The following is a 26,696-nucleotide window of genomic DNA, read 5'->3' as shown; positions in this document are numbered from 1 at the left end:
GGTTTTTTTGAGTAATTAGAGTAGCTATCTTGTATTTGGGTGAGGCATGAAAACGCTTGAATGGAAAGCATCTCCAGTGTTTATTAATAACTTCCAGATGGACGTTTGGGAGGATGCTGCTTCAGAGATAGAGGGGAGGTACAGATTTCTGCTCATTTGGGTCCCCACTTGTTCAATCTGTTGGAGCTGAGTGGAGGAGTAGAGGAAGCCTGTGTTTAGCTAACAGGGTAAACAAGGGGGGAGTGGCAATTCCTCCATTTTCACCTGGTGATTAGTCACTCTATATAAAAGGTAATTTGAGAAAGGTGCTCTGTGTTCCTTAAAGGTCTGGCCCACACCCTGCTGAGGGGAAGGGAAATTGCTTGCGTCGGTAGGGTAAGGTGATTTATTCTGAACTTGAGTTACAAACAGTAGAAAGTGTGTACTATGTGGATATTTCAATCTTTTCAACCTTCTCTGGATTAATACTATTCAAGCAACTTGTGTGGGAATTTTAGTGGAAAGGTGTAGTAATTGTATTACTCTAATTTAAGACAAGAAAGTAAAACTTCTAAACCAACAGGTTTTTTAATGTAAAAAAATTGTCCTTCTTCTTCTCATTTTCATGAGCAAGATGGCCATTACAGAGCGAGGCATAGTGTTGCGATAATGAATATATTCTTATCCTGTTGAGTGCCAGTGTTCATCCAGGGTGGGAATCTTTCGGGTGGCGACATCTTCAGTGTCTGGGCACATAACGAGGGGGGTCGTTTCATACTGGTTAATGTCCGTTCTGCAAAGCCAGTAACAGGGAAAGAAGGGGTGATAAAAGCGGTTGGCTCAGCTCACCTGCGCTCCCCTGCTCCTCTCTTCCAGACGTGAACGAGTGCGAGGTGGGGAACGGTGGCTGCGAGTCCCAGTGCTGCAACACCATCGGCAGCTTCTACTGCAAGTGCGCGGCGGGCCGGCGGCTGGAGCCGGACGGGAGGGCGTGCGCAGGTAGGACCGGGGGGCCCGGCCGAGCCCCCGCGGCGAGGGGCTGTCGTGACCGCGCTGCCGGCGGAGAGCCTGTCGGGTTTTCCACCTCCTCCCTCCCGACGTCGCTTAGCCATCCCAAGTGCTCTCCTCCTGCCGCACGCTTGTTGGTATCAGCGACGGCCGTAGGAGGGAAGTCTGACCTGGATGGAAGCGGAGTTCTCAGGGTGAGATCTTGGCCCTGCTGAGGGTGATGGTGTATGTTTTATTGCTTTGAAGGAGATGAGATTTATCCTTCGGAGTCTGTATCATCACACTGTTCCCTGTCTTTCACTTTAAATCTTCTGCTTTCAAACCCAAGAGGAAGAGAAGACGCAATTTTGTGTTTGTAAAATGAAAATACGAGGTGGGATCTATATTACACTCATACTCGGATCAAGCCTCGCGTTGTACAGCTGTTTCAGCCTCCACAGCTCGGATCTGTGCTGTTATGCCCTGAGTAGGTTCCCTGTCCCTTTCCCCCTGGAAAAGGAATCTTTTTATCATCTGTGCAAATGCTGTGTGTCCACGTCAGCTGGAGCAGAGAGGCAGAAAAATGCAAAAAGCTATTTGCTTATCAGAGCCAAGAACAAGCTACATTTTTGGGGAGTACATTGCAGTCCCAGGATTCCCCGACAGTGTCAGGGAAAGGCACCTTCACCGGGCTCCTGCAGACCAGGAATCTGAAGCTCACGTATTCCCTAGTGCATCATTAAACCGCCCGCTGCAGGGGGCTCTACTGATGGCTTAGGATGATTGTGTTTCTGTGGAGCGTTTCTCGCCAGGTTTAGGCACTGGTTTGCTTAGCAGAAGTCCAAAAATAGTCAAAATAATTAACAAAGATTGCTGACAAACTGGGAAAGAGTAATTCCTGTGGATATCGGTTTGGACATTAAAGAATTCTGCAGAAAAATGTCACTTTCTTGCCAATTTGGTCCATTTGTCTTGTTTTGTTGAAAATAACTGAAAGTATTTCCTGGCTCTCTACCACTGTAGAGATGTGTGAAATAAACAGCTCTGCCCTTATCTTAGCCAAGCTAAAATATTTTCAGTTTCCCCAGAATTCCCCTGGTGAGGATTAGCTTTTCAGACGATTAAGAGGTTCGGGATTTTGGTGGAAACAAACAATCTTTTTTTGTTGCTTTTTTCTCCCCCTTTTCTTTTAGGGGAGATGATGTGAATCCCTTTGCATATATTCTTGGAATTATTTGTAACTAGCCATGCGCACAGAGCCCACCCATGCCCCTCTTTCCCCCGGGTCACAGTGGAGATGGCAACCCAGCTCAGTCCCCCCTTTGCCTGACTCGGTGCTGGGGCCGTGAGGACTGTACGTGCCATCGTCCTCCTGGAGCTCCTCATTCATTCTGCCTGCGTTTGTTCTTTCTGCAGGTTTTATCATGTGAAAAAAGAGCACAGGAAAGATTAAGCCCTAAATTAACCGAGACCAGAATTTGCATTGGGCCACATCACCCTCATACTCCCATTTTGCTCAAGTATAAATCTCCACGCACCAGCAATGCGGGTGTTAGTTATCCTCTCTGTGGTTTGCACTTCTCCATCTTTACTACTGTGATATTGGGTGGACTCTGCTCTACTCGCCACTTTTTACATTAATTTTTATTTTTACATCAGATAAACTCTTTCCAAATACCCCAAGTACTAATGCATGGATGAAGGAGAGTGGACAGGATTAGATCAGTGTTTGTACAGACGGGGGAGTTTAGAAAAGACAAAAGGCATTGACTAATGCTTACGGTTTCCAAAATACTCAGCTTCTCTTGATCAAAGTCCTGATGGAGCCTGAATAAAGCAGCCTGGGCTCCACAACATGAGGTTAGCTATTTGGAGCCCTTTGTGGGCTCTGTGTTGGACAGGAGGGTTTGGACCTTACATCTTTCCTGAGGGTGGCCTGAGAAGATGAGTCGTGGGTTCAGAGACCGGCAGTTCACTTGCTTCACCCCAGTGACTTGATTCCTGGCTCCTGCCTGGCTTGGAGTGACGTCCAGCTGGCCTCTTCGGAGTCATCCTCTTTGAAGTATCTGCTAAACAAATAGCTACGCAATAACATCAGCAGAATGCTTTGTGTGCAGAGGCAGAAAGCTACCGGGACCCAGTTTGCTCCTAAGGTAGGAAATGTTTTGAAGAAAAAAAATCTAATCTTGGCTATGTGAAGACTTCGTAACCTAACCTCTGTTCAGAAACAGAGGGGTGTTATAGCTCAGGGAGAGCTTGCTGCTTTTCCTGCCCAGAATTAGTGACATGGTTTCACTCTTGGTAGGCATACGGGAGGTGGGGGGATACAACTGCAGGAGCAAGGGGCAAAAAACAGAATTTCTTTCATGCCAGGGTGTTGATTGTATGGCTGGTGACTGAGATCTTAAAACGAGTGTAAAAGTTCTCCTGCAATGCTGCAAAGATATGTGAGAGATTCTTGCAATGTTTGGCTGTCCAGAGCTTGGCACACTTGTCGGGTGCAGTGACAAGTGGAGATGGTCACACGCGACATCTTCTGAGCCACAGGACCTTCCAGTTACCTCCCGCTGCCCACCACGTCCCACCGCGGGAGGGGGTTGGGTGCGTGTCCGTGCACGCTGCTGGCTCAGACCTGGCCTGGTACTTTACTGAATGACTCCTGGCTTGGTCTTACCCATGAAAGAGGCAGACGGGCAGTAGCAGCAGCAGCAGCATTTGGCTCTCCAGTCTGTTTTCACTCCTGAGCTAAAGGGATTATAGTTAGAAAGAAAATCCGCCCTTGGATTTATTCAGTCCTGGGCTGCTTTGCTAATACTACCAGGAAAGGAGCCAATTAGCTCTTGTACCCATCTGGGATCTGTCTGACAAGCTCGCTTAATACTGGCGCCGAGTCCCTGGATGGTACCAGCTCTCCTCTTTATTTACGTGGCTTGAACTTGAGCTAGGAAAGGAATTGCAAGGAAATCTATTTTATACACTACTGATTCTCATATGATTTACCAGTATCAGTAACATACAGCTGACTTGGGTGCTTGTACAGTGTTTGTTTTGTTGAATATCGGATGGTTATACTTGTAACCGTGAGCCTCTCGATTATTTCTGTATTTCTGGTTTTATCTATAGTGGAAGAGCTGTCTGTAGAGTGGTTTGGGGACATTGTGTTGGGTTTTTTTACAGGAAACAAGCAGGTTTTCTTTTTTTATAACAATTTTTGAGGTGTGGCAAATTCCAAGGGTGCTCAAGTTCTGTTTGAACAACATCTTCTTGAGGTTCCACTACACAATGTTACATGATAAAGTTAGAGACTTGAAAGATGAGGAAGCCCGTTTTCTAGATCCATTGGCCACCATCAGTTCAGGTTTAAGTTACGTCTTGGGGAAAGGAGCTAATTTTTAAAGTCTTCCTTCACCTTCAACTTTCTTGTTTTGCTGGAGGAGGTTTTGCAAGGGTCCTGGCTTTTTGCACACACTTTTGGAAGCCTCGATATGCACAAGGTTCTGCTGTAGCGATGGGCGTGATAGAGAGCCCTCAGCCAAGTATGCAGTGGATGCTCTTAGAGAGCATCATAAACCTAAAATCTAAAGCTAAAATCTGATTCTCACAAACTATTGTTTGCTTTATCCTTCTAAGCCCCACTTCACATAGAGAAGCATATCTGAACTTTGGGTAGCCTTCATAGGACAAGGGCATTAGCTTCAAAATTAACCGAAAATTCACATTTTAGTTGGATTGTGTGTAATAAACCTAATTCAACACACAGGGGTCTCCATTTGTTTAATTACCAGCGCACATTTTCCTTACGCACACGCAGAAGGGTTCAAAAATCTCTCTGGAACACATTTCAGCATGCAGCCCATGACCGGTATGTGTTAAATTTCCTGCGCTGTTTGTTTACCCGACTCCTCATCAGCCAGCGTTACAGCACAGCACAAGGACAGGGCGCCCCAGCTGCAAACCCACCGAGTCGAGATGTCATGCCTTAGCAGGTTGGAATGGGAAGTTCCTCTCAGTGTAGACAGACAGATCCTGGTGGTGCCAAACTCTCCTTTGACCTCAGCTGAAAGACTCAGGAGGCAAAAGCGGAGAGTGAACTCCCTAAACCATCGTTGCCCGTGGGAGAGGTAGCCCTTGCTTTGGGCTAGCCTTTAGCTGCAGGTGTGAACTTTCCTCTTCCAGCTTCTGAAAGCATCCCGGCAGGTTGCCCTGGGTTTGTGGCGGACAAGCCTTGGCCTGATGAGGAGTTCAGGGAACTAGTGTGGGCCAGTGAGTCCAGGTACCACTACAGAACACCACACCATGGGAACTTGCCCCTCTTTAAATTCCCTTTAAAACGGTTCAAGAACGGCTCGATGGCTCGTTTGAAATAACTTCCCAACTGGAAGGAAGAAGGAATTCAAACTCTGCAGCTGGAAAAACTAAAAGCCCTTAGCTTTTCCAGTTTCTTCCTCTAAGCTATTCCTGGGGTATCTTCTTTGGTTAAAATTGATGAATCAGGTGAAAGCCCTGCCCGCAGCAGCCCCAGGTATCTGAGGGTGGAAAGCTAAGCCTAGCCAGGCAGAACGTGCCCCATGGAGAAGACGCCGAGCAGGAATCGCTAAGCGCACGTCCACTGCTTGCCCCTCCGTTGTGCAGACACGCGAGCCGGGAGCTGTAAATCTTCTGGCAGCACTCGCATTCCCGGGCAGCCCGGGCGCCTCGTGTGCTTTACACACCCCACGAGGTGATGGCTCGCGCGGTGCTGACCCCCAAGATCAGCCCCCCCCCCCGCCTCAGCCTGTTCCTCTCGGCTCCCCTTCCGCCTTTCACCTCTCGCATTCCTCTGGACTGCTTTCATATTCTCCACTGGGCTACTTCTTTTTAACTGTAGAATCCTTTTTAAAATGTCTGAAGAAACTTGATTCAGGGTTTGGGTAATTTTTGGCTGAAGATTTGAGCACTCTGATTTGCCTAAGCTGGTTGACCCATGTCTGTGCAGGGATGAATTAACTCTGGGACTTAACACACTGTTGAACTGCGAAGTGCCACATCGCCAGCTGTAATTTGTTTGGGTTCTTAGGAGAATTTAGTAATGCTAAGACTGAGTCTGAATGAAATTCCGTAAGAATTACGGGTTCGGTCCAGCTCAGTCCCGTTTCAAGAACCCCTCTGGATGTTAATGCTCTCCTAGCTAATTCCACAGGAAGCAGTAATGATTTGCTGCTGATTGTAACGTGTTACCATACTCAAACCAACTCTTAGTACTTAATCAGCTGAAGTAAATTAGGTGACAAGGAAGCTCAAGCTGGCTCAAACCTGGCCAAGCATAACTTATTACATAAGCAGGATTCAGTTTATGTTCAAGCCTGATGTACTTTTGATACATGTGTTATACTACAGAGCCGTCTGGAAAAGTCTGAACCTCTCATCATTGTTATTTTTTTTTTTTTACCAGCCTAAGAAAATATGAGATTGGACAAGTTTGTCACATAATTTGTTGAGCATTGGCAGCTGTGCTAGCATTCATTTCTGCAGGGCAAGGAGCAAGTGCTCTTTGTCAGGAGCTGCGTGTGCCCGGGCAGGAGGAATTTCCAGGTTGTGGAGCCAGTGGAAAGGTCCCTTTGGTGCTTGTGGAGTCAGGGAGTCACAGGGAGAGCTGCGCTTGCTGTGATTCATCCGCATTCCAGGCAAGGATAACGTAGTATAGACAATGTCTTAATAACATTTCTGAACTGAGGAAGTCAGCCTAAACCATTTTTCATAGAGCTGTGGCAACATTCATTTTTGCATGTCAACACTGTTGGAAACATTTACAGGAGAAGTGTCAACACTGGCCCTTGTAATGGCTTAAATGTCGCTGAACAGAGGGAGTATTCCCAAGGAACCGATCCGGGCCAGCAATCCAACTGCATAATGGCTGGCAATGTGTTATTTTGAAATGGGGGAAGTATTTGGTAGATCTGAAAGTGGCTTCTAGCAGGCTGCAGTGTGTGACCGCACACACCGAGGTGTGTCGCAGAGCAGTGCAGCGGAGCAGTCGGTCCTTCACAGGACTTGGGGGGTGCAGGCATCATTTCTGGGGCCTTTCAGCCATCCCCCTCCAGCATCCCCTCCTCCTCTCCCTCTTCTGCCCCATGTCCTCTCCCCCCTGTGCTGAGCATCAACTCGGGGACCCTGGTAGACCTGCCAGGCAGCGAGAGGAAGGTGCGTGTGAAGGGCTGGTGGGCTGCGGCACATCAGCAGTTTGCACTGATTTGACTTCTACGGACCGTTTCTAAAAATCTGTAGTTACATTTTTTTTCCACAAAGTAACTGACAAATTTTTGGGCTGGATATTTTTCTGAAATTCGAAGTATTAACGAGAAGCATGTGGACTGTTGCAACGGGTGAATTTTCAGAGACCACTTCAGCTCATCTTAATTATTGGGAAGCTGCTCTTGCTTGGAATGATCTGCAAAGGGGACTTGTGACTCAAGTCCCCCTTCCTTTGGAAACTGCTCTAGCAATAGCCTTAAATTCTTATTTTCTTACTGGATTCAGCTTCTCTCTGTGTTTCAGAATTTTCTGTGGAATGCTATTCATTGCAGTCTAAACCACAAGTTTTAATTTGGAATTTTACTACAGCCAAATAATACTGCTAGAAGTCTCAAAGTAGCAGGCCCTGCTCTCCCCTAGCTCAACCCTGCAAGCACATTGTTTCAAAACATTCCAGAAAGTTAAATGAGGCTTTTGAGCTTGCCTCTGGAAAATCCAATAAGCTATTCTTACTTCTTGCTTAATGAAAAAGGTAAAATAAAATTCTAGGCTCCGTCTTACAGGAAGCTGTAATATTATGGTTTTCTTTGGAGTAGTCACAGTGGCTGTTCCTAAATTTGTTGATGAAGATTTTTTTTTTTTTTTTCCCCCCATTACTTTACGAAAAGCCCCGTGGAGGTTTGCAGTTTGTCACAGTTCCATCAGCTGTGGGCTGTTTCGGGGAGGTGCGATGGTTCAGAGGGCACTTGCCTGATCCCAGTATCGCGGGGGGGCAGGATAACCGCGGCTTTGCTGGGAACCAGAAGCCCCCGCACCGGGGGCGGGGGGGCGGCTCCTTCCGGCCACTTTTGGGGCTCCTCGGGCGTTTTGGGGGCAAACCCGCGGCTTCCCTGCCGGCGACGGGCTCTGTGCCCGACTCCGGGGCGGGAACCCGCGCCCTCGGGTGGGTCCCGCCGTTCCACGCGTGTGCTCCGGGGACAGCGGCGGCAGCAGCCGTCTGACCGCCCGTCTGTCCGCCCGCCCCGACGGCAGCCCGGCTGTTTTGACCCCCCGCGCCCAGCGGTGTCCGAACCATCTACAGCCCCCACCTCCCCCCCCCCTCCAATTCTCGCCTGCGCGGCTCCTCCGAGGGCTGCGGTGGTTCTGCCCCGGGGCGGGGGGGGTGGCGAGAAGCGAAGCCGTGGGGGGGGCAGGAGGACTGCGTGGGGATGGGGCAGGCCAAGCTCCCGGGCTTGGCTCTACCTGCGGGGGCGGCGCGGAGCGGAGCGGACCCGCCCGCGGGCAGAGCCGCCCCTCCGCGCCGCCCCGCGCAGCTCCGCGCATCACCACCGCGCTCGCCTGGCTGCGCTGCCCGGCGCTTTCAGGCTTCTTTGCGGTTTTCTTTTTTTTTTTTTTTTATTATTATTATTATTTATTTTATTTTATTTTTCCTTTTCCCCTGGCTCCTGCAGCTCGGCAGCACCGCGCTGCGGGGCTCTGCGTTTGGCGGGGTCGGCGGGGGTTTATTTGCCCCCCCCCCCCGCGTGTGAACACCCGCTCACTTCCCGCCATGGGGCAGGAGCAGGGGCAGCTCTGGGTGCTGCTGTGGGGCTTCGGCTTTTTGGGTGGCATCCCCGGTACCGCTGGCAGCCACTACCACTACCTCTGGAGAAACTGCTACCCCTGCTACCTGGGGCGCGCGGGGTACGGCGCCGGCCCCGCCGAGCTGAGGCCAGGTACGTAGCCGGGCAGGGGGGCTCTGCGAGGGCCCCACGGACCAGCCCTCCAGGGCTCACTGCTGCAGGGTGGGCGTCCCGGGCAGCGAAGTTCACGCACCGGTGACCTGGCTGGACGTCTGTCTGTCCATACCCAGATTGTCACTTCGCGCTATTCTAGGCACGGTCCGCTCTCGGCGTGCGGGTGTTATTCTGAAGTCACTTCTGGCAGAGTGGGGAAAGGAACAAGAGTTTCCTTCCATCAGTTGCTGTGCAGCGTGGTTAAAGGTAGCTACTGTGCAATACTTCTTTAAAAAACCAACGTGTGTGTTTTGTTAGGGTATGCTGCTTATTTTTTTTCCTCAGTTCCAAAGAATGTCACCCCGTTCCAGGGCGATGTGTGAAACATGATACTGTTTTATCATGAAAAAAAATCTGCCTTTCTCTCTGTAAGACTATCTGAGCTTGTCTGAGTTGCGCGAGTGTTGTCCGGTGGAGTCTCGCAAAGGCTAAGAGCTCGGTATTGCCCAGTGTCACTTGTGCGTAAGGGGAATCCTCTGGCAGCCGTGACCGGGGTCAGGAGCCGGGGGGACGTGGGCTGGAGCTGGTAGGTGCAGCCAGAGGAGCCGCGTCTTGCAGGTTACTTCTCTGCACGGGAGTGTTCCCGGTTACCAGTGACTGTCAGAAGCGAATTCCCACCGAAGGCGCCGGGAGCAAGAGGGTCGCGCCTGGCCAGCCCGCGGCCTGGCTCAGCGGAGGGGATGGAGTGGCTCCCGTTCCCGGGGGCTGATGGCACCCTGACTTTCATCATCCCATCAGAGCCAGAAGCACCAGCAGGTTGTGCCTGCTGGGAGTAGGCGGCGATTCCAGCAGACCAGAAGGTAAAGGATCGACTGCCGCCGTTCCATTTCCCGATCAGTAAGGAGCAAAGCACGCAGTTCTTCCCCGACATTGATAGCTTTGCTTTTGCTTGTTTGTTTTACAAAGCTTGCACTTTCTGCTGCACTGCAGGGAGGCAGCAGACACTTTTTTGCTGCTTTCCATTATCTTTTCTCGAACATTTCTGTGCACTGGCTTACGCGCGATGGTGGATGGTGCGAGGTGTAAGTTCTGCAAGTACACACACACCTGTTTCTTCCTCTTTGTGCGCTCAGCTGACTTAGTGGCGGGTAAAGTTTGTGGTTGCCTAAAGATTTAGGAAATAATGGAGAATATGTGAAGTTCACTGAAGACTTTGGATGCTTGTGAGTAAAGTAGACATCAAGGAATGCATTATCTCATCATGAGATAATCCTAATAAATAAATGCCCCGAGCAGTCGGTTATAAAAGTGATATCAGTGTATTTGTGAGATGTGCCAAACCATTGGAAATGGGGTGAGTTGCTCTTTTGTTATTTATAGATCAGATGTTTGTCTCAAACTCGGATCGCATTTGCTGTCTCCATCCAACTATGTTAGCTCATACAACTCCAAAACAAGCTCCTGAGATCCAACTTTGTGTCTGGAATATAAACCTCCAGCCTCTCCTTCCCTACCCCATAATTCACCTGATCCTGATTCTGGTTATGTCAGCCTCACAGATAGGTAGCTCCATGCTCACTTGTGGCTTTATCCTGAATTTGTGTGAGGCATCTTTCAGTCTGCAAGGCTGAGGTGGTTTTCTGATGTTCAGGAAGAATGTAATTTAAAGCTCTGAGTAGAAAAGCAAAGCACCTTCACCCTGGCCTTTTGGCCACTCTTGCAAGTGCTCTGAGCCCGGGGAAAAAAGTATCGTATCTGCTGAAAAGTGTGTGATTGCTAAGCCTCTTTTTCCAGGAGCCTGTTTTTTTCATTTTCAGAAAAGGGGTGAATATCCAGACATTTACAAGCCAAAATCTGGCAGATAAGCTAAATATGTTTCCTCCAAGAGGTTATATCTAATTTTCTTACATAGGTTACAAAGAGGTAGGTGCAGATTGCAAAATAAACCAAACCCGATACAACACACAGCGACCTTCATGCCCCCCCAACTGAGAATAACAAAAGACAAGAAAGAAAAGATTCTTCTCTCTCTTCCCATCTCTGCAAACAAGTGAATTTTTGACATGTTGCAGCATGAAACACCTCTCCCCTGCAAGGTACCTTTGGCAGAACCAGCGGAAGGAGGGCTGCAGGCTGGCTGGGGCAAACGCCTCGGCTCTCCACGCCGGCGGGATGGGCCCGTGCTGTGCTGAGCAGGGTGCTGGGCGTGCGGCCTCGGCTCTGCCAGGGATGCTCGGAGCTGCCTCTGTCCGCACCTTGGCCGGCACTGGAAGCAGACACGAAGCAATTTTTCAGGAAACTTAGCTGTTGCCTTCGAATGCAAGCGGGTCCTTAGGAGATGTGACCTGAGCCGAGGGGCTAGGGGGGTCCCCTGTAGACGCGCCCCCCTCTTCTGCAGCCCCGTACCCACCAGCGTGCAGGTCGATCCCCCTGGGAGGCAGGAGCTGGGTGGTGGGAGGCTGCTGTAACGCCGGCGGGCGGTGGGGCAGAGGAGGTGATTGTAGATGTGTTGCTCATCCTAAACTTGGTATCACTGTGGGTTTGGCTGGTGATTTTTTTCCTTCGCTGCTTGAGCTTCTCTGCAGCGGGTAGGAGCAGGTGTTCTCTTGGCCGTGTGATCTTTCCGGTACCATGCGCTGGTTTACGTGGAGCGTGTTCCCGCTTCCCAGACCAGGCTGTGCACGCTTCTACGCAGACACGCTTCTTCCGACAGCCAGCTGCAAAAGCAAAGCAAGCACAGCAAGCTGCTGTAGATGCGTGTCATCGGCAGTTTTATTGTATGAATGGAGAATGAGGAGGTGTTTTGTGTAATAGCAGTGCGCATTTCATTGAGGTCTTGAGTGCCTTAAAATGCCTTCTGTGTACAAACAGTGCTCTGTCGGATCCTTGTGTCAGAGTGGCTAATTGCAACGCTGTGCATTATGTCCTCATACAGCTAACCTTTACGGAAGCGATCACTGTGCTCTGCTGGGGACTTGCATTAAATCGTCGCAGTGAAGTAGAGCTGGTACTTTGATAGTCTCTCTCTGATTCTCTGAAGTATGTCAGAAATCAGCAGAGAGCATAGCTGGTTGCTTTTGTTTGATTATATGGTTTCCATTAGCTCCTTCAACAGCAACCTGCGTTTCCGTCGGTCGGTGCCGTAGCCAGGTATGTGTTGGTGTTTACCTCTGCCCCGTTGGCTCCCACGGCGCGGCGCAGGGGTTGAGCTGATGTGCCTCTGCACAGGTATGCCTTCCAGTCAAAATGACATCCCGCACAGAGAAGAGGGGTAGAGGGGTGAAGCAAAGCCACGAACCAGTGTTGGAAGTGGGTGAGTGTAGCAGCAAGTCAAGAGCAGGCTGCCTGCTTGTTATTACGTGCACCTCTGCTCCGCTCTGAGTAATACCTAATTATCAGCACCATCCAGAGACAGAAATGTGAGCACAAAAGTGAGAGCTGGGCGACTCTCCCAGCTGCTGGCCTGAAGGCAAAAAAAGGTGAGCTGAGGACAAAGCGACTGAGGCAAAACAGCTCCCTGATACATTTTTACTCCATCAGATTATTGAAAAACTAATGCATCTGTTCCCAAAGGGCCTTTGGAAGCTGCTGCTGTTGAGGATGGCACAGGTAGCATGGGAGATACTACAGGCATCTCCCATCTCCCAGGCTGCAGTGACAGGAATGCCAGCCCAAATAACTGTGGAGCTCTTTAAGAGCCTTCAAGGCTTTCCCAAGTGCCTGTTTTGTAACAAGGTGAAAACAGGGTGTGGAGGCATTTTGACCACCCAAAATGATCTTTCTTCTTTCCTCATGTGAGTCGCTCGGATGCCAAGCTGACACCAGCCTGAGGCAGGTACCCTTCCTCCTCGTCCTTGGGGAGGGACAGGCCTGGGTTGGCAGAGGGGGGATAAGGCATCATCCCCTCCCTTGTCATCTTTGCACTGTTGGACCTCGCCGTTGCCAGCCCCTGCCTGCACGGTCAACGAGGGGCACGAGGAATAACAAGGCCCCCGATAGCTCCGGGCTATTTGTGTGAGGAGTGTGCAATGCCTGCAAGGGATGAAGTAACACATGGTGGGGGGGATTTCCTTCCAGCCTGTCTTGTCACCGCTCTGCACCCCAAGTTTCCGACCCATGTCTCTCGTGCGAGGCAGCTCCTCAGCCGCCCAGCGTGCTGCTCTGTCAGTTCATCTCCTTCCAGGTCTCTTTACTTCTTAAAATTGCTGATTTAGCTTCAACAAACTGGTACCGGAAAGATAAAGTCACTAAATCCCACACATGCTCATCTTGATGGATTTTAATTAACCTTTTTCCCTGCAGCCCTGCTCTGTAATCCAGGCTAATTGCTGCAGGGATTAAAGCCTGGAACTTCCCTTTGGCCAGATAGGGCGAACCTTAGCAGCATATCTACTGCCTGAGCTTCCAGCTGGGATCCATCTCCTCCTCCTCAGCATTTCAGAGGAGATAAACTGCCTCTGCACCAAACATTTAGTAATTTGCAGTGTTGCTGTTGCCACTTTCTTTCCTCTGACACGGAGCTCTTGTTGGAGATAAATCATAGTATTTCTTCTCAAAGGACCTGTCTGTGGTTAGGCAGGGCACTTAACCAAAGTCAGCTCATCACACCGTCCTCTTTTTTTTGGTCTTGCGCTCATCTTCCCTACATTCAATTTCAGCATTACCCCCTGTTTTTGCAGGCTTCGGCCGGTATCTGCTGATCTGTCCACGCCGGAGCATGCAGGCACGTGGGCTAGGCACGCTCCATCCCGGCGTGGCTCTGGGTTGCTCGGTGTCAGCAACCCTCCTCAGAAGAGAAGTCTGTATGCTTCTAATTTTCTTTCTTTGGTATATTAATTTCAACCAGATTTTGTCAGCTCTCCACTAGGAAAATAACCTCAGCGTGCCACAAACCGCATCTCGCAAAGCGTCACGCAGATTTTTGGGTCCTTGTGCTGCCAAGACGTGCACCAAGGGCAACGTGACCCTTCGCAGCGACGCTGTCCTGGCCACGGGAGGTGGCTCCTGCTGCTTTATGGTTTATATTCCTGGGTGAATCACTCGCTGGCGAGCCTCGTGCATGCCTGGGCTGGTCAGAGATGCTGCCCGTTGCTGCTGGGGGTGGCCATTGGACCTGCCCCCTCCCCGTCCCCAGGGCCAGTGCGTCGCCTTTCCTCCACCACAGCTCCCACTGGGAAACGCAGCTCTCACCTCTTTCCTCTCACCGTACTCCGTTGCCTGCTGCAGGGTGTGGGAGAGCCATCCTGGGCTGCAGGACAGACCCTCGTGCTTGGGGACAGCCAAGCAAGGGCTGCCCGGGGTATCTGGCAGAGTGGGAACAATTCCCCTTCCCGAGCAATCCTCTCGGATCCAGAGCGGGCCCTCCACTCCATCCTTGTGGCTGTTAGCAATGTGTTTCAGGTCAAACCAGAAAAAGCCCTGCTATTTCCCACAGCCATGAGCAAGCCCGTGCTCCTCTCCCCCTCCGCCCACGTCTCTGCAGTCGGAGGACTGAAAGTGACTTGTCCCCACCAGAAAAAGAAAACTCTCCGTACAGCACCCGCCCAGGAGGGGTGCCTCTTCTCTCTGTGCACAAATACCAAAGTTTGAATTTGTTTGGGCAAATCACGCAGTTGTGTTATTTCCAAAGACACAAACCTAAGATTTCTTGGGGGATGACACTGCTGCCCTCCCATCAGGGGTGTGAAGGATGGGAGGTTTTATTTTGGTCACACCCTCGTGTCATATATGTCCCAAAATCTCCCTGGTACTGCAGAAGGAGGTAAGCGGGGCTCCAGAAGGAAAAATGGGACATGGTGGGTTACGGGGGGAGTGTGCAGTGGTGAAGGCGATGGGTGTCTCCACGGCCGGGACACGAGGAAGGACCTGCCACGGTGGGATGGGGCAGAGAGGGGCTCTGGGGTGGGGACAGCCCCCTAATTACAGAGATTTAGAGGGTGAAAAATAAAAAGCAGGAAGAAGAGACTTTTAGAGAGGAGATGTGTAATTACTGAGTGTGAGTAATGGGGTGAAAGAAAGAAGTTTATTCAACACATCGCTAACTTTTTTGGACAGTAAATTCTCTATGGTTTCAGATTAGAGTTGAAGGGAAACAGTGGAATAGTCATTTAAATTCAGTCCAAAAAACTTTCTTACCCTATACAAAATCTTCCCAAACATCAGTTTTCCTGATCTTGAGCTGAGTAGATCCAATTCTGCGTATTAACAGCTAATTCTGCTGATAGGGATGTTTAAAAAAAAAAAAAGAAAAATAGCAGCAGAAATGTCAAGTATGAAATGTGGCGAGCTCTTCTGGAGACACGGCGTCCGTTGGTCCCCGCAGCGGCTGGCCACGCTCCGGTCACACAGGCCAGGGACGTCACCCCACTGCCTTGCCCCGTGCCACCGCGCCGAGGGCGGGAGGGTCTGTCCCCTGTCCCCCCCCCAGTGAGCGATGGGCCTCGGGCGAGCTCCTCGCGGAGGTATCAGACCTGGTCGTCCCAGTTCGAGCTTTGTGGGGACGCTGGGGAGCTGTGGCTTTGGAGAATTCACGGCTCTGCCTTGCTCCTGCCGATGGCATCAGGGGCCCTGGGGGTCTGGAGCATCCCCATTGCCTGAAGCCCTCGCAGAGGAAAAAGATTTAATTAGAGCTAGGTTGCTTTGACAGGCGTTGCAGATTCATGGCACAGCATTTTTCCCCTCTCCCCCTGAAAAGCTGGTTTGGATTGGGGTTACGCTTCGGAAAGCACTACTTAAAGCTTATGTTTCATCTCAAAAATGTATTCATTTTTCTTTCTTTAAAAATTAAGCATCTTGGGAAAAAAACAGGAAGAAAATACCAAAACCTTCTAAAATGCCCAAAGGAAGAATCTACAGTCCACTGAAGGAGCAAAGCCCTGACATTACAGAAATTTCCATTTTCTGTTGTGTTAAAGAAGAACACAGCTGCAGTGGGGAGCTCTGCAGAAGGAGCCTTGTGTGGCTGTTGCAGCAGGACATCAGAAGTCAAGATCGTGAGTTCACTGGACATCGCCAGGACAGGAAGGGCAGAGGGCCATTTTCATGCGCTCTGAGCTTTAGGTTTGAACTTTTTAAGCAGTGAGGAGCCTTCTAATGAAAAGTATTCTGAGAAAACAATTTTTTATTATTACTGTGTAGCTCAGAAATGATGAGTCAAGCATCACCTTTCCCACTTCGCTTCATTTGCTTGCTGCTAGCTGATTTTGTTGGCAATTAATCTGATTACTGTAAAGTTAATCTGATTAATGTAAAATTTCAGCACTGGCTTCAGTCAGGGTTGCATTTCTCCTTTTCCTGTGGTTTTCGATGCGCTTTGCTGGCCCAGTGAGAGCAATGGGGGAGCCGGGCGATGCTTCGGGTGGGGGAGTGTGCTGCAGGCACTGGTGGAAGGTGAGGCTGGAGCAGGTTTTTGCACCCCTGGTTTGCAAAGAAACAGTCAAGGGGCAACGCCCTGCCGTGATTCATTGAGGAAATGTTTCTTTATCTTGTTAGTAACAGTCATTGATGAGAGGGTGCTGGTTCATTGCTTAGCTTGGCTCTGTATCACCCTGCTGCTTGCAGGACCCATTTTGCTGCACCAGCGGGAAATAGCTGTGTGTGCTGAAGACATCTTCACAAAATGCAGAAGGTGGATAGAAACACTAATAGATGCAAAGCTACTGAAGTTTTCTCTCTGTGGGAAAAGGAATTGCTGGTTGGCCTTCTTGCTGTTAGCGTGGATGTGGTTCCTTCATCTGACTAGAGATCTTTGATCCTTTCCAGTCTGAAAGGCAGCGTCCAGTCTGAAAGGATCCTTTCCAGTCTGAAAGGTATACATGTAAACACACACAAATGTCAGGAATTAAGGAACTGTACATCTATATCTACAAACATCTCTATTATTTCTAATTATAGCCACGTGAAGGAGTCTTATTTCTCAGAAACTTGAAATTACCTTTGACAGGCTTCGGAGATGCATCTTAGCACCATGTAACTGGGCACTCCAAGCATTTTTACATTTCTTCTCAGTTCTGGAATTATTCCCAACACTTAAAGGCAATTTAAGGTCTGTGAAACAGGAATGAATCTCCCTTTCTGCAACACGCTGCCGTCTACCTCCCTGGTTTTGAGGCTTTGATAATAAAATGTAACAGGATTTTTTACTGAGAACTCATGGGCTAGTTCCCATTTCAGCTCTTGAAAGATTGCTCAGCACTTGGCAGAAGAATTTTCTGGCTCAGAAAATGCCTTTTGTTCAAGGGCTTGTAGTTTTAGCAATAGAATGGACATGCCCAGTTGTGCTGGCCGAGCGGGTTCCTCGGTGCAGGAACGGCTGCCGCAGTTTTCCCAGGCTTGCTCTGGTCATGGAGCTGGGAGGAAAGGGCTGGGGGCCTGTGCTTTGAATTCTGCCCTTTGTATTTGGGGGTCCAGCTGGACCTCATCATGTTGTGAAGTGTCTTATAATTATGGACAAGTCCATTGTAATAACTTTCTCCAGGTATTAATGTGGGTTGTTTTTGTTTTTGTTTTTTTTTTTTTTTTTTTTTTCCTCACCTCCAGCAGCGCATAGCAATTCTGAGCATAGCTTACCCAGATTTTGCTGTATTTCAGCAGCAGGTTGAGCGAGTTCCAGGCATAAATTGCGTGAAATGTGTTAAATGCTTTGCAAAGTCCTGAGATGAGAAGCGTGGCGGTAGAAGCTCTCACCTCTGGCACGTGGCTGAACTTGGGGGAAGTATAAAATATTAATTAATCCATAACCCTAGAGTGAATGAGAAAAGTGACCATCACATGGGTAACAAGATGAAGGATGGTTTATGGTGATTGACGAATCAGATTCTTGCTTTTTTTTTTTTTTTTCCCCCGATGATTGCATGCTTGTCCTTGAAATGTCTTAGACAGCTTGAGTGATCAAATATAATGGAATGGCAATCTTGTTCCTTCTGCATTCATTCCTCAAATCTGGAGTCAGTCAACAGAGGATAAACAATCCTGACTTCAGATACCATCATGCCCACTCTGAATTTTTTTCCCCTCTTCTTTTGCAGATGTTGATGAGTGCCAGGTCCACAATGGGGGCTGCCAGCACAGATGTGTGAACACCCTTGGATCTTATTATTGTGAATGCAAGCCAGGCTTTCGCCTGCACACAGATGGCAGGACCTGCATTGGTAAGTCACAGTTTTAAATTTCTTGAAAATCTCTAATTCTTCATAGCCCTTTTCCTACCTGTAAATACGTGGCATTGTGCAAAAAATGCTTACATTGGCTTACCCTCTCACAGCCGTCCTCTGTGCAGGGAATTTGTGATGGTGGTGATGGATTGTGTGTTCCTTTGTTCCTCGGGATCCTGGTAGCCTTCCATAACATGTTTCTATTCCTGGATTTGTAACATTTGCTGTTCTTCAGTATGGACACGTACAATTTTGACTTACTTGGAGTTCCTCAGTTTATTGTGGTTCAGGAGAAGTAACTCACAGTGCTTTGGTGCTTTTGCTTTTGACACAGGGTATATCAATCAGATGTGGCATTTTCAGAACTTTATGAAAAGGTTCGAGTCAGTCTTCATTTTTACCTCCACTATTTCCCTACTTCACGTGGTAGACACTACGTGTGACAGACAAGTGAAAATCAGCAGGGCTGTGTGTGGAACTGTGGCCATAATAATCTCAAAACTCTCTTCCCTGGGATGTTGGTTGTGTGTCCGCTTGGACAGTGCGTGTCCAGACATTACAATTCAGATGCCAGGTCTGGCTTGCAGTTGATTTCTGGGCCAATTTCTTGAAATATTGTTGTTTGCCTGCGCCACACTAAGGAATCAGAGACACTGGCGTGGAGCTTGGAGTTTGCCTTCCAGCATCTGCTGCTGCTGTTGTTTTTATTAAACCACTTCTCCCTCACAGCTTTATTTGACACATTTTTCCATTTTTTGAGGGATATTTTCATACAAGTGGAAAGAATTCCTGGGCGATGATATTACAAAGGCCATTTGCTGGTTTTCCTCAGAATACAGTCACGTTCCAGGGTTTGCTGAAAACAACTGTGAGAGCCTGGGTGTTCCAGTTGGGAAGGGTGAGGTGAGCAGAAAAAAAGCCACCTGCGGAAGCAGTGCCCACCATGCCCAGAGCAGCACAAACTGCACGTCTTTCCACAACTGCCCCCGCTACGTGACGATAATCTAACGAGCACAGCGAGACGTGCGCTTAAGGCGCAAGGTCACCACGTGCCCCATATTTCGCTGGAAAAATCCAGAAGCGGAAGGTTTGCAAATAAAGAAAGGCGTCAGTCGTTCCCAGCCCACTGCTCTAGCACTGAGCATGTAAACTGGTGTTCATGGCTCTGCACTGCTACTGTTTGCATGTAAGTGTGTATGTGGTCTGTCATCTAATAATTGTCTTCGGAATATGTTGTTCTCTGTGGCATACAGTGACTCTGCTGCCTCTGCCTCACAGAATAAAACATGAGACAAACTGAAATAAAGAGTGTTCCCAGCAGGGTCAGCCCCAGAAGGTGAAACAATTCCCAGAGAAAGTACAAAAGGGATCACTGTAGGGAGGAATCTCTTGTCTGAAAGCGATCTCCATCCTTTGCTTTCCTTCTTCAGGCTGAGCTGCTCGTGTGGCTGTGACGTGCCGAGCGTTTCTGCCGGGAGCCGGGCAGGCAGGGCTTCCCTGCTCCACGCCGCTCGCGCTCAGCGCAGCAAACCTGCTTTGCATTAAACTTCTAAGCAAGTATTTGCCATAATGTGCACAGTGTTGGAATTCATCTGCCAGAATTAAGGGGTCTCTGTTCATGAAACCTGATCTACTACGGGAGTAACGCGGGCAGTTTCTGGAGGCTCCGGGGAGCGAAGCTGGCAGGATCCGCTGTTAGTTCAGTGGTGCCTGTACCCCTGTGATCCACAAAATGCACGGGAAAGTAGACGCAGACCAGGCAGGGCGAGGAAAAACTCTCGCTACGTAATTGTCCAACGCTGTTTCTAAAATAATGAGAGCAAACGTAAAATCTGGCTTTCTCACTTTGGGACTGGTGGCTTTTGTTCTTTACACTTTTGTGACAGAAATGTGCATATATATGTGTATGTATATGTGTATATATCACACCTTTGTAATAACTCTATACTAACCTATTAAGCCAGTTGTGTGGAGAGATGGAAGTAAACCTTTTTTTTTTTTTGTAAAAGCTTAAAACAGGGCACAGACTTAGAGGCTATTCCTTTGTGCTGCTGGGTGCCCTCTGCATACCCAAAGCGTAAGGTTGCCTTGTGCCATGGGTGCCCTGATTCATGGCTTGCTCCCCGGTGCACAGCTTTCTGCCCCTGGGGATTCTGTATGGTGATTCTGGGTGCTGGTGCCCAGCAGCTCCCCTCCCCGCATCTGCTGGCTCTGCGGCAGCAGCCCAGCTTTAGAGTTTACGCAACTCTAATTCGTGTAAATCCAGGCTATTTGTGCCCTTGGAACAAGCCCACCTCACCGTGGAGCCCAGGCAGGGGAAGCACCTCAGCTGGTGACAACGGGGAAGCCACCGAGGGGATGCTCTCACCCCAGGTTTGGTCCTTGCAGCAGGACGTGCTCTCCGGTTCACGGCCCATGAGCCTGGCAGCAGCTTTCTGTGGGTCCCTGCGTGGCAATCCCACACCCGCCTTCAGTGGGGCTTTCACAAGTACACACAAGTGGCTCTTTCCTTTAGTGCTCGGGCTACATAAATATTTACACTGCGAAGTCAGAGGCTTTGCTCCGACTTGATCTTGGAAATCACACGGTTTTTATTAAGCCAGCATTCTTGTCAAGAGTCACCAGGCAGCGACCGTGGGGCGCGGGTGGGAGCAGCAAAGGCAGGAGCCTCACCCCACACACCCTCCATTCACACTCCAATTTTCGCATTTCAGGAGTTCCTTCCTAGCACCACTGGGGAAGAGGGAAGCATTTTCTCCCCCTAAATGCCGAGCTTAAGGCCAGCTGTAACGGGAAGGCAGAGCCACAGGGCTGAGCAGTGGGAAGCAGCACGAGCACTCGCCAAAGCCATGGGCGTGTTGGGGGCCCGTAACGGGGTGTCTGGGGCTGAAGGTAGCCAGAGGTGGTGGTTTTTGCTCAGGAGGACCTGAGCAAAAAAAGTTTCTTCTCTGCTGTGAAGTTCCAGGCACTGACTTGATTTCAACAAAGATTTTTTTTTTTCCCCTGTATGGTTCTGAGGGATTAGGTTAACTGATAAAATCTGCATTTCTCTTCAAATTGGGATATACTCTATTTTTGCTGGACAGGTAAGATTCAATGCTGCTAAAACAGAAGAACAAAATGCCACTAAATAAAAGGAATAGTCTAGGAATAAAGAGAACTGGAGATGGTGAGAATCACCTGTCCATTCCCCTCTGCTCCAGAACTGCTCTGCCCTTGGAGGTGGGGGAAGTCGCTGCTGGTGATGGGAGCCAGGGCTGCGAGGAGGTTGCAGCTTCGAGCTGGGTCGCGCATGGAGATGGGCTTTAGGAAGCCACTGGCAGCTCCAGCAATGCAGGCCAGAAAGCACTTCGGAAACAACGAAAGACTATTGCTGTGAAGTTTCTAGTTAAGGTCTGTAAAACCACAGATCTAATTCTTTAAATGTTTTCCAAGCCCCACAAAACCCACAAAGGCTTCAGTTAATCGGCAGCAGTGCCTGAAGCATGGAGCTGCAGAATTCCCCTGCGGAGCCGGGGGCTGTTAACCCCGGGCGGGCAGTACTGGGCGAGCAGCTCAGCTCTCAGGGCGATCGGCCCTTTCCAACCCTTGGCCTGAACTATTATTCCAAGCTTGTGATGGAAAGCCAAAGCCTATTTTATTCCTGAAGACATCGAAGAATTGGAAAACTGTTAAAATCTTTTGCTACTTTCTTTTGATGGCTTTGCACCCTTGGTAGTTGTTCTCACCTTTGTACTTAGTATTGCAGATGATAAAGCCAGGCGCAATGCAGTGAAAAATCAGCAAAAGTTTTCAGAAGTTACTTAAGCATCTTTAAAAGCAATCTCCTATGAACTGTATTGCGGTTCCATGTAAATAGCTGTTTAGATTAGCACTTGTGTTTTGTAGGATTGGAAGAAACATTTTGCCTTTAACAGCATTTTCCTTCAAGGGTGTTGATACCTTTCACAGCCTAAGCAGAGCTCGGCTCCCTGCACAGTCCAACAGGAGATTCCTAAATCCCATCTGTGACACCACCTGGAGAATCAGGGGTGGTTGGGGACAGCAGACTGCCCGTGTCCCCTCGTGATCCCCTCCTTCCGCAGAGCTGTGTCTGCCCTTACCATTTTGGAGTGAGGGGCTCCGAAAGCCTCGCAGTGATTCCGGTGGTGCGGGAGTGGAAGGAGAGCTGCTCTTGGCCATGGCCGAGCTCTCCGCCCGAGGAACCCGGGGTGGCCGGAGCCTGCCCGGGGCAGCTCCCCAGGGTGGGCTCATACCCGCAACCGCTTGGACAGCCGTGGCTGGGGAGAGCACAAAAAAGGGGTGAAAGCCACCTTCCCCTGCGCTGGGTCCCTCCACCACTGTTGGTGCTTTGGGTAATCTGCGGCTCAGTTGTGCAAGATTCTTTTGTTGTGTCATTGTTGGTCAAATACAGCAAGTCACTGATAATTTTAATACAGAAGAGAGGGAGGAAAAAGATCAGACATTTCTATTGAAAGTGAAACAGAACAAAAAGAATCATTGGGCGTCCTGAAATTACCTCTTTCTTTATCAGAACCACATGGGCAGGAGGCAGGAAGCTGACATCTTCAGGTCCTTCTCCACTGTTTCAGCAGAGGGATGAAATCCAGTCCAAGGCAAAGAATTTAATCTGAGCCAATTGCTTTTGTTGGCCTGCAGAGTAGAGAGATGGTCTGTATTAACACACAACATGTTTCTGGAAATTGTCTGAGGTTAGAATAAATCAGTTTGGGATTACACGATGTATCCCTATTTATATTAAGAGTACTTCAAATGAAGAAATCTCAAATATAGCAGCGATTTATAAAGTGAACAGAAGGACTATGGCGTAAAAGTTTGTGTGGGCTTGAACTATGTGCACAGAGGGCAATCATCCATACGTACTTTGTAGAGGTTTTCAGTTTGCATGTATTGTACAGACAACTTGCACAATTTAGAAAATTTGACCTTTTATTTGTTCAGTGGCACGTTTCTTAGCCATTTCTTAGAATCCATGGTTTTGTGTGACTTTGCAAAAGGGAATGTCATGCTCAATTCTAGTTACAGCTGCTTAGAGTTTCTTTTAAAATATTAGATCACTGTTTCTGGTGGCAAATTACCTGGATCTGAAGGGAAGATGATAGGGATGGGAAAGAGGAGAAGTTAGAGCAGAGGAGACCGTGTCAAGCCCCAGGAAACATTCTCACCACCTCGCGGGGGGTTCACAGGGCAGCTAAATGCATGGCTACGGAGGGAGCGAACACGGATGACACGAACGGCCCCTGGGCTGAGCGAGGGGCCCTGCTCCTTCCCGGAGGAGGCCGGGTCACCGAGGGGCCCAGTCCAGCTCCCCCCAGTTGGGGAGGGTCAGGCTGAGGCTCGGTACCCGGAGCTCGGGTACCTTGGGTATTAAATCAGCTCCTCTGTTAGGCTGTTCCTTTGCAGACCTGCTTCCCGCGTGCAACCAGTAGTGCAAAGTGTCCTTTTCACACCTTTTTACCCATTTTTCCGGGCCTGAGATTGTCAGAATCTAGGAACCAGCACCTCTCAGCAGCACTGCAATCCCTTCAGACAGAGGGGATGGAAGTAACATCCCTCTTGCAGACGATGAAATATCATCTGTGGAAAATCTGTCTGAGCTTTAATTATAAAAATCTGTGTGATGTACAAGATGACATTAGATTTGGCAACATTGTCACAGAAATGTTAAGCTAGGAAAAGCATCTGGGAATGGAAATATTTTTAGAGTGGTTCTGTAAACAGAAAAAAAAAAAAAAAAAGAGCAGTAATTAAAACAAGGCCAGCAGTGAGGTCTGCTGGCTGTTACTCTGCAAGAAGCCAGCTAAGGAGACCCAGAATTAGAAGGAGAATTAGAAGTCCCTTGCTTTGAGGGAAAGACACCCAAACCAATGCTAACATGTTTCATTTGTTTTGTCTTATTCTTCCTGGTTCTTAAATTGGATTATTACATATCTTGGCAAACCTGAGATGCTGCAGGAGCACGGTGGGTGGCTCTGCACGTCGCGATCGCTCGTGACATCGCGTGTGTGCCACCAGTGCTGTGTCGCTAACGAGCCCCGTGCAGCCAGCGGTGCCAGCCGCTGCTTCCCCGCGCAGAAGCCTCTTGGCAGAGAAGCATTTCTGGTTCCCATTACCCACAGCGGGCTGGAACATACCCGTGATGATGGCTGAGACACCAGCGCACACTGGCCCCTTCGTCATCCTGAGCAATCGCAGAACAGGGAGGCTCAGATGGGGTTATTAATCTGGAAGAGCGCTTTTGCTAGCAAGTAAGCTATCCTCAAAGAAACACGAGAGAAAAGAAAATGCTCTGCGAGACCCCTGCGCTCTCGCTGCTTCACCTTTCACGTGCTCTCGGTGATCTGCAAACGGTGTCAGTGAAAATCTGCTTGCACGGTTCTGGCTCTCGGTTGCGCTTGAACACCTTGGCCAAGGAGGATTTGCTGGAACAGGAACATGTGTCCTTCTCCTTGGTGTCCATACCCTACTCGAGCTGCTCGGGGTGGCCAAGCGTTGCCACGGCCCGTGGGCTGCTCCGGAGCAGTTTTTGCCGTTGCAAAGCTCCGTCTCTACGCGCCCCCGCGGGGTACGGGGCAGGTACCTTGCCTCAGCGCGCTGCTCAGTGCACCCAGACACATGCTGGTGGTCTTGTGCATAGGAAAAATGCTTTTGCAAAGCCTGCCGTATCCAACCTTACAGGATTTCTATCTGCTTACATTTTATATGATAAAGAAGAACCTGGACTTTAGGCTTTTCCACTCAAAAAAGTTGTCTTTTAGAGGTATGCAAGGAGGGCAGTTATTTAGACTGCAAATTCATACAAATAACTGCATACTGGGAGGTTATTTTAGACATACGATGCGTTGGCTTGTTATACGTTGGCCCAGTACTTTTCCCATATGAAGGAATGTTTTGGCAGGCATTAGTATTGATTTACTTTTTTTAAAAAAAAACACTCCAACAAGCACATTATTTATGGGTATTTTTAAATACATGTTATTAAACACTTCAACATATCAGACTATTTTAAAATGACCACCCATCTCTGCTAAAGCTTGAATACTGTAACTCTGACCCATAACTTTTCAGGAACGTCAAGTATTTCTGTTGTTTCCTTCCAAATGGATTAAAGGAAACAATGTCAGCACAACTAACATAAACTGGTACTTCTTGCTCCAGCCTTATGTCATGTATGGCAGTACTTCGACCTTATTAAGTCACTTTTATTCCCTCAAACGCTGTTCAGTTAATTAGATGCATACAAGGTTAGTTTTCAAAAGTTTGAAATGAGAGCGCTCCTCAGCTTTGAGACAAGGCATATTTTTTTGCAGGAGACCTCTTTGCAGAAAATAAAAATATACAATTTTGTCTGTTATTTTCCTCCTGTGCCAAATACTTGGTTGTTGCTAATATGCAAAAGAGGCCTAACCAAATTGCTTTCAGTACTTTGTCTATAGAAAAGACTTTGGTGGGTATTTGGAGGAGGTGCTGGCAGAGCACCCCGCTGGCACCCCTTCCGTGCCCGGGGCTCTGACCAAGGCAGCTTCCCCCAGGGTTCAGAGACCTCATTAGAAGCCGGGACGTTCAGTAGCTTATGCTTTCCAGGCTGCCTGCTTAGCCCAACTCTCAAGGTTGTTGAGGGCACTGCGATTACCTGAAGTGTTAGTTTGGGGAGCAGTGTTTTCCATTAGAGTTATTTTTAGTTTTCTTCTGAGAACCCTCAGAGTCAGCACATTAGTTTATTCCGGAGTTTGAAAAATAGGTCAGAAATGTGTGAGACCACAACTCATCGCACCATTCTGCTTATGGAATTTCCATCCCAGACGGTGGCCGGGTTCTAGCCGTGTGGCACCCACACAGCTTTGACATGCAGCATGTTGTGCAGTTCACGCACACACACACGTGTCTCCTAAAAACAAGAGACCAATTTCCCAATTCCATAAAGGACATCTCCCTTTGGAGCAGCCTCTGAGATGCTCACTGATTAAGGAGTAGGTAGGCTAACTCAGGAGACATTCAATGGTCCAAGAAGAAACTTTCATCACTTTGGAAGCCTGTAATTGCTCCAGGATGGCTTATCTACCAGAGTCTGTGAGAATCCTGCTCCAGAAGGTCCTTCCCTGCTTTTTCTAGCTCAAATTTCTACCAGGTACAAGGTCAGTGGTCCTAGATAGCTGCAAGCCCAGCAAAAATAAACAGGCAAACTCCACCCACTTGCTGGTTACAAGGTGCCCACATCTCCAGTTAAACATCATGCTTTTGTTGCTTATCCTGTGGAGAAGTCCCAGATTATAACAACAGAGGGGGGGAGGAAAAGGCTATTTTAAGGCTGATTAATGATAGCAAGCTTGTAAAGAGAAGATAGTCCACATGTTTGGTCATAAGATCTGTTTTCTGCCGTAGCCTAGGCAAAACCTTCTGTTTTCTGACTGAAATCCTTTGGGCAGGAAAGTGCCTTGCGCAAGGCCACACAGAAACGCAGTGGCACGCCAGGAACACCCGTCAGGAATCTCAATTCCCAGTCCCGCCCGCACTTCACATGAAATCACGGTTCCTGCCAGCGTATCTCCGTGTGTCCAGCTCAGCGACCCCGCCGGTTCCAGCATCGGTTACTGGCAGTGCAGACAAGCAC

At 49.0% G+C, this 26,696-nt stretch overlaps 1 protein-coding gene across 2 annotated transcripts in view; it reads left to right on the top strand.

Moving 5' to 3' along the window:
• MEGF6 (multiple EGF like domains 6) overlaps positions 1–26,696 on the top strand; it is a 103,690-nt gene that overhangs the window by 47,513 nt on the left and 29,481 nt on the right. The window contains exons 5-6 of one of the 2 annotated variants that reach the window (XM_042794765.1): positions 856–978; positions 17,939–18,061. In XM_042794765.1, coding sequence (XP_042650699.1) covers positions 856–978; positions 17,939–18,061 — 246 coding nt within the window. Of the gene's footprint in view, positions 1–855; positions 979–8,451; positions 8,913–17,938; positions 18,062–26,696 lie in introns of those variants that run through there. The other variant, XM_042794766.1, reaches the window with a different exon arrangement.

Source organism: Tyto alba, unplaced genomic scaffold (assembly GCF_018691265.1).
Source record: "Tyto alba isolate M040663 unplaced genomic scaffold, T.alba_DEE_v4.0 Super-Scaffold_20000042, whole genome shotgun sequence".
Classification (NCBI taxonomy): Eukaryota; Metazoa; Chordata; class Aves; order Strigiformes; family Tytonidae; genus Tyto; species Tyto alba.
Note: the sequence above shows the minus strand (reverse complement) of the source record. Positions and strands in the feature narration are given on the sequence as shown.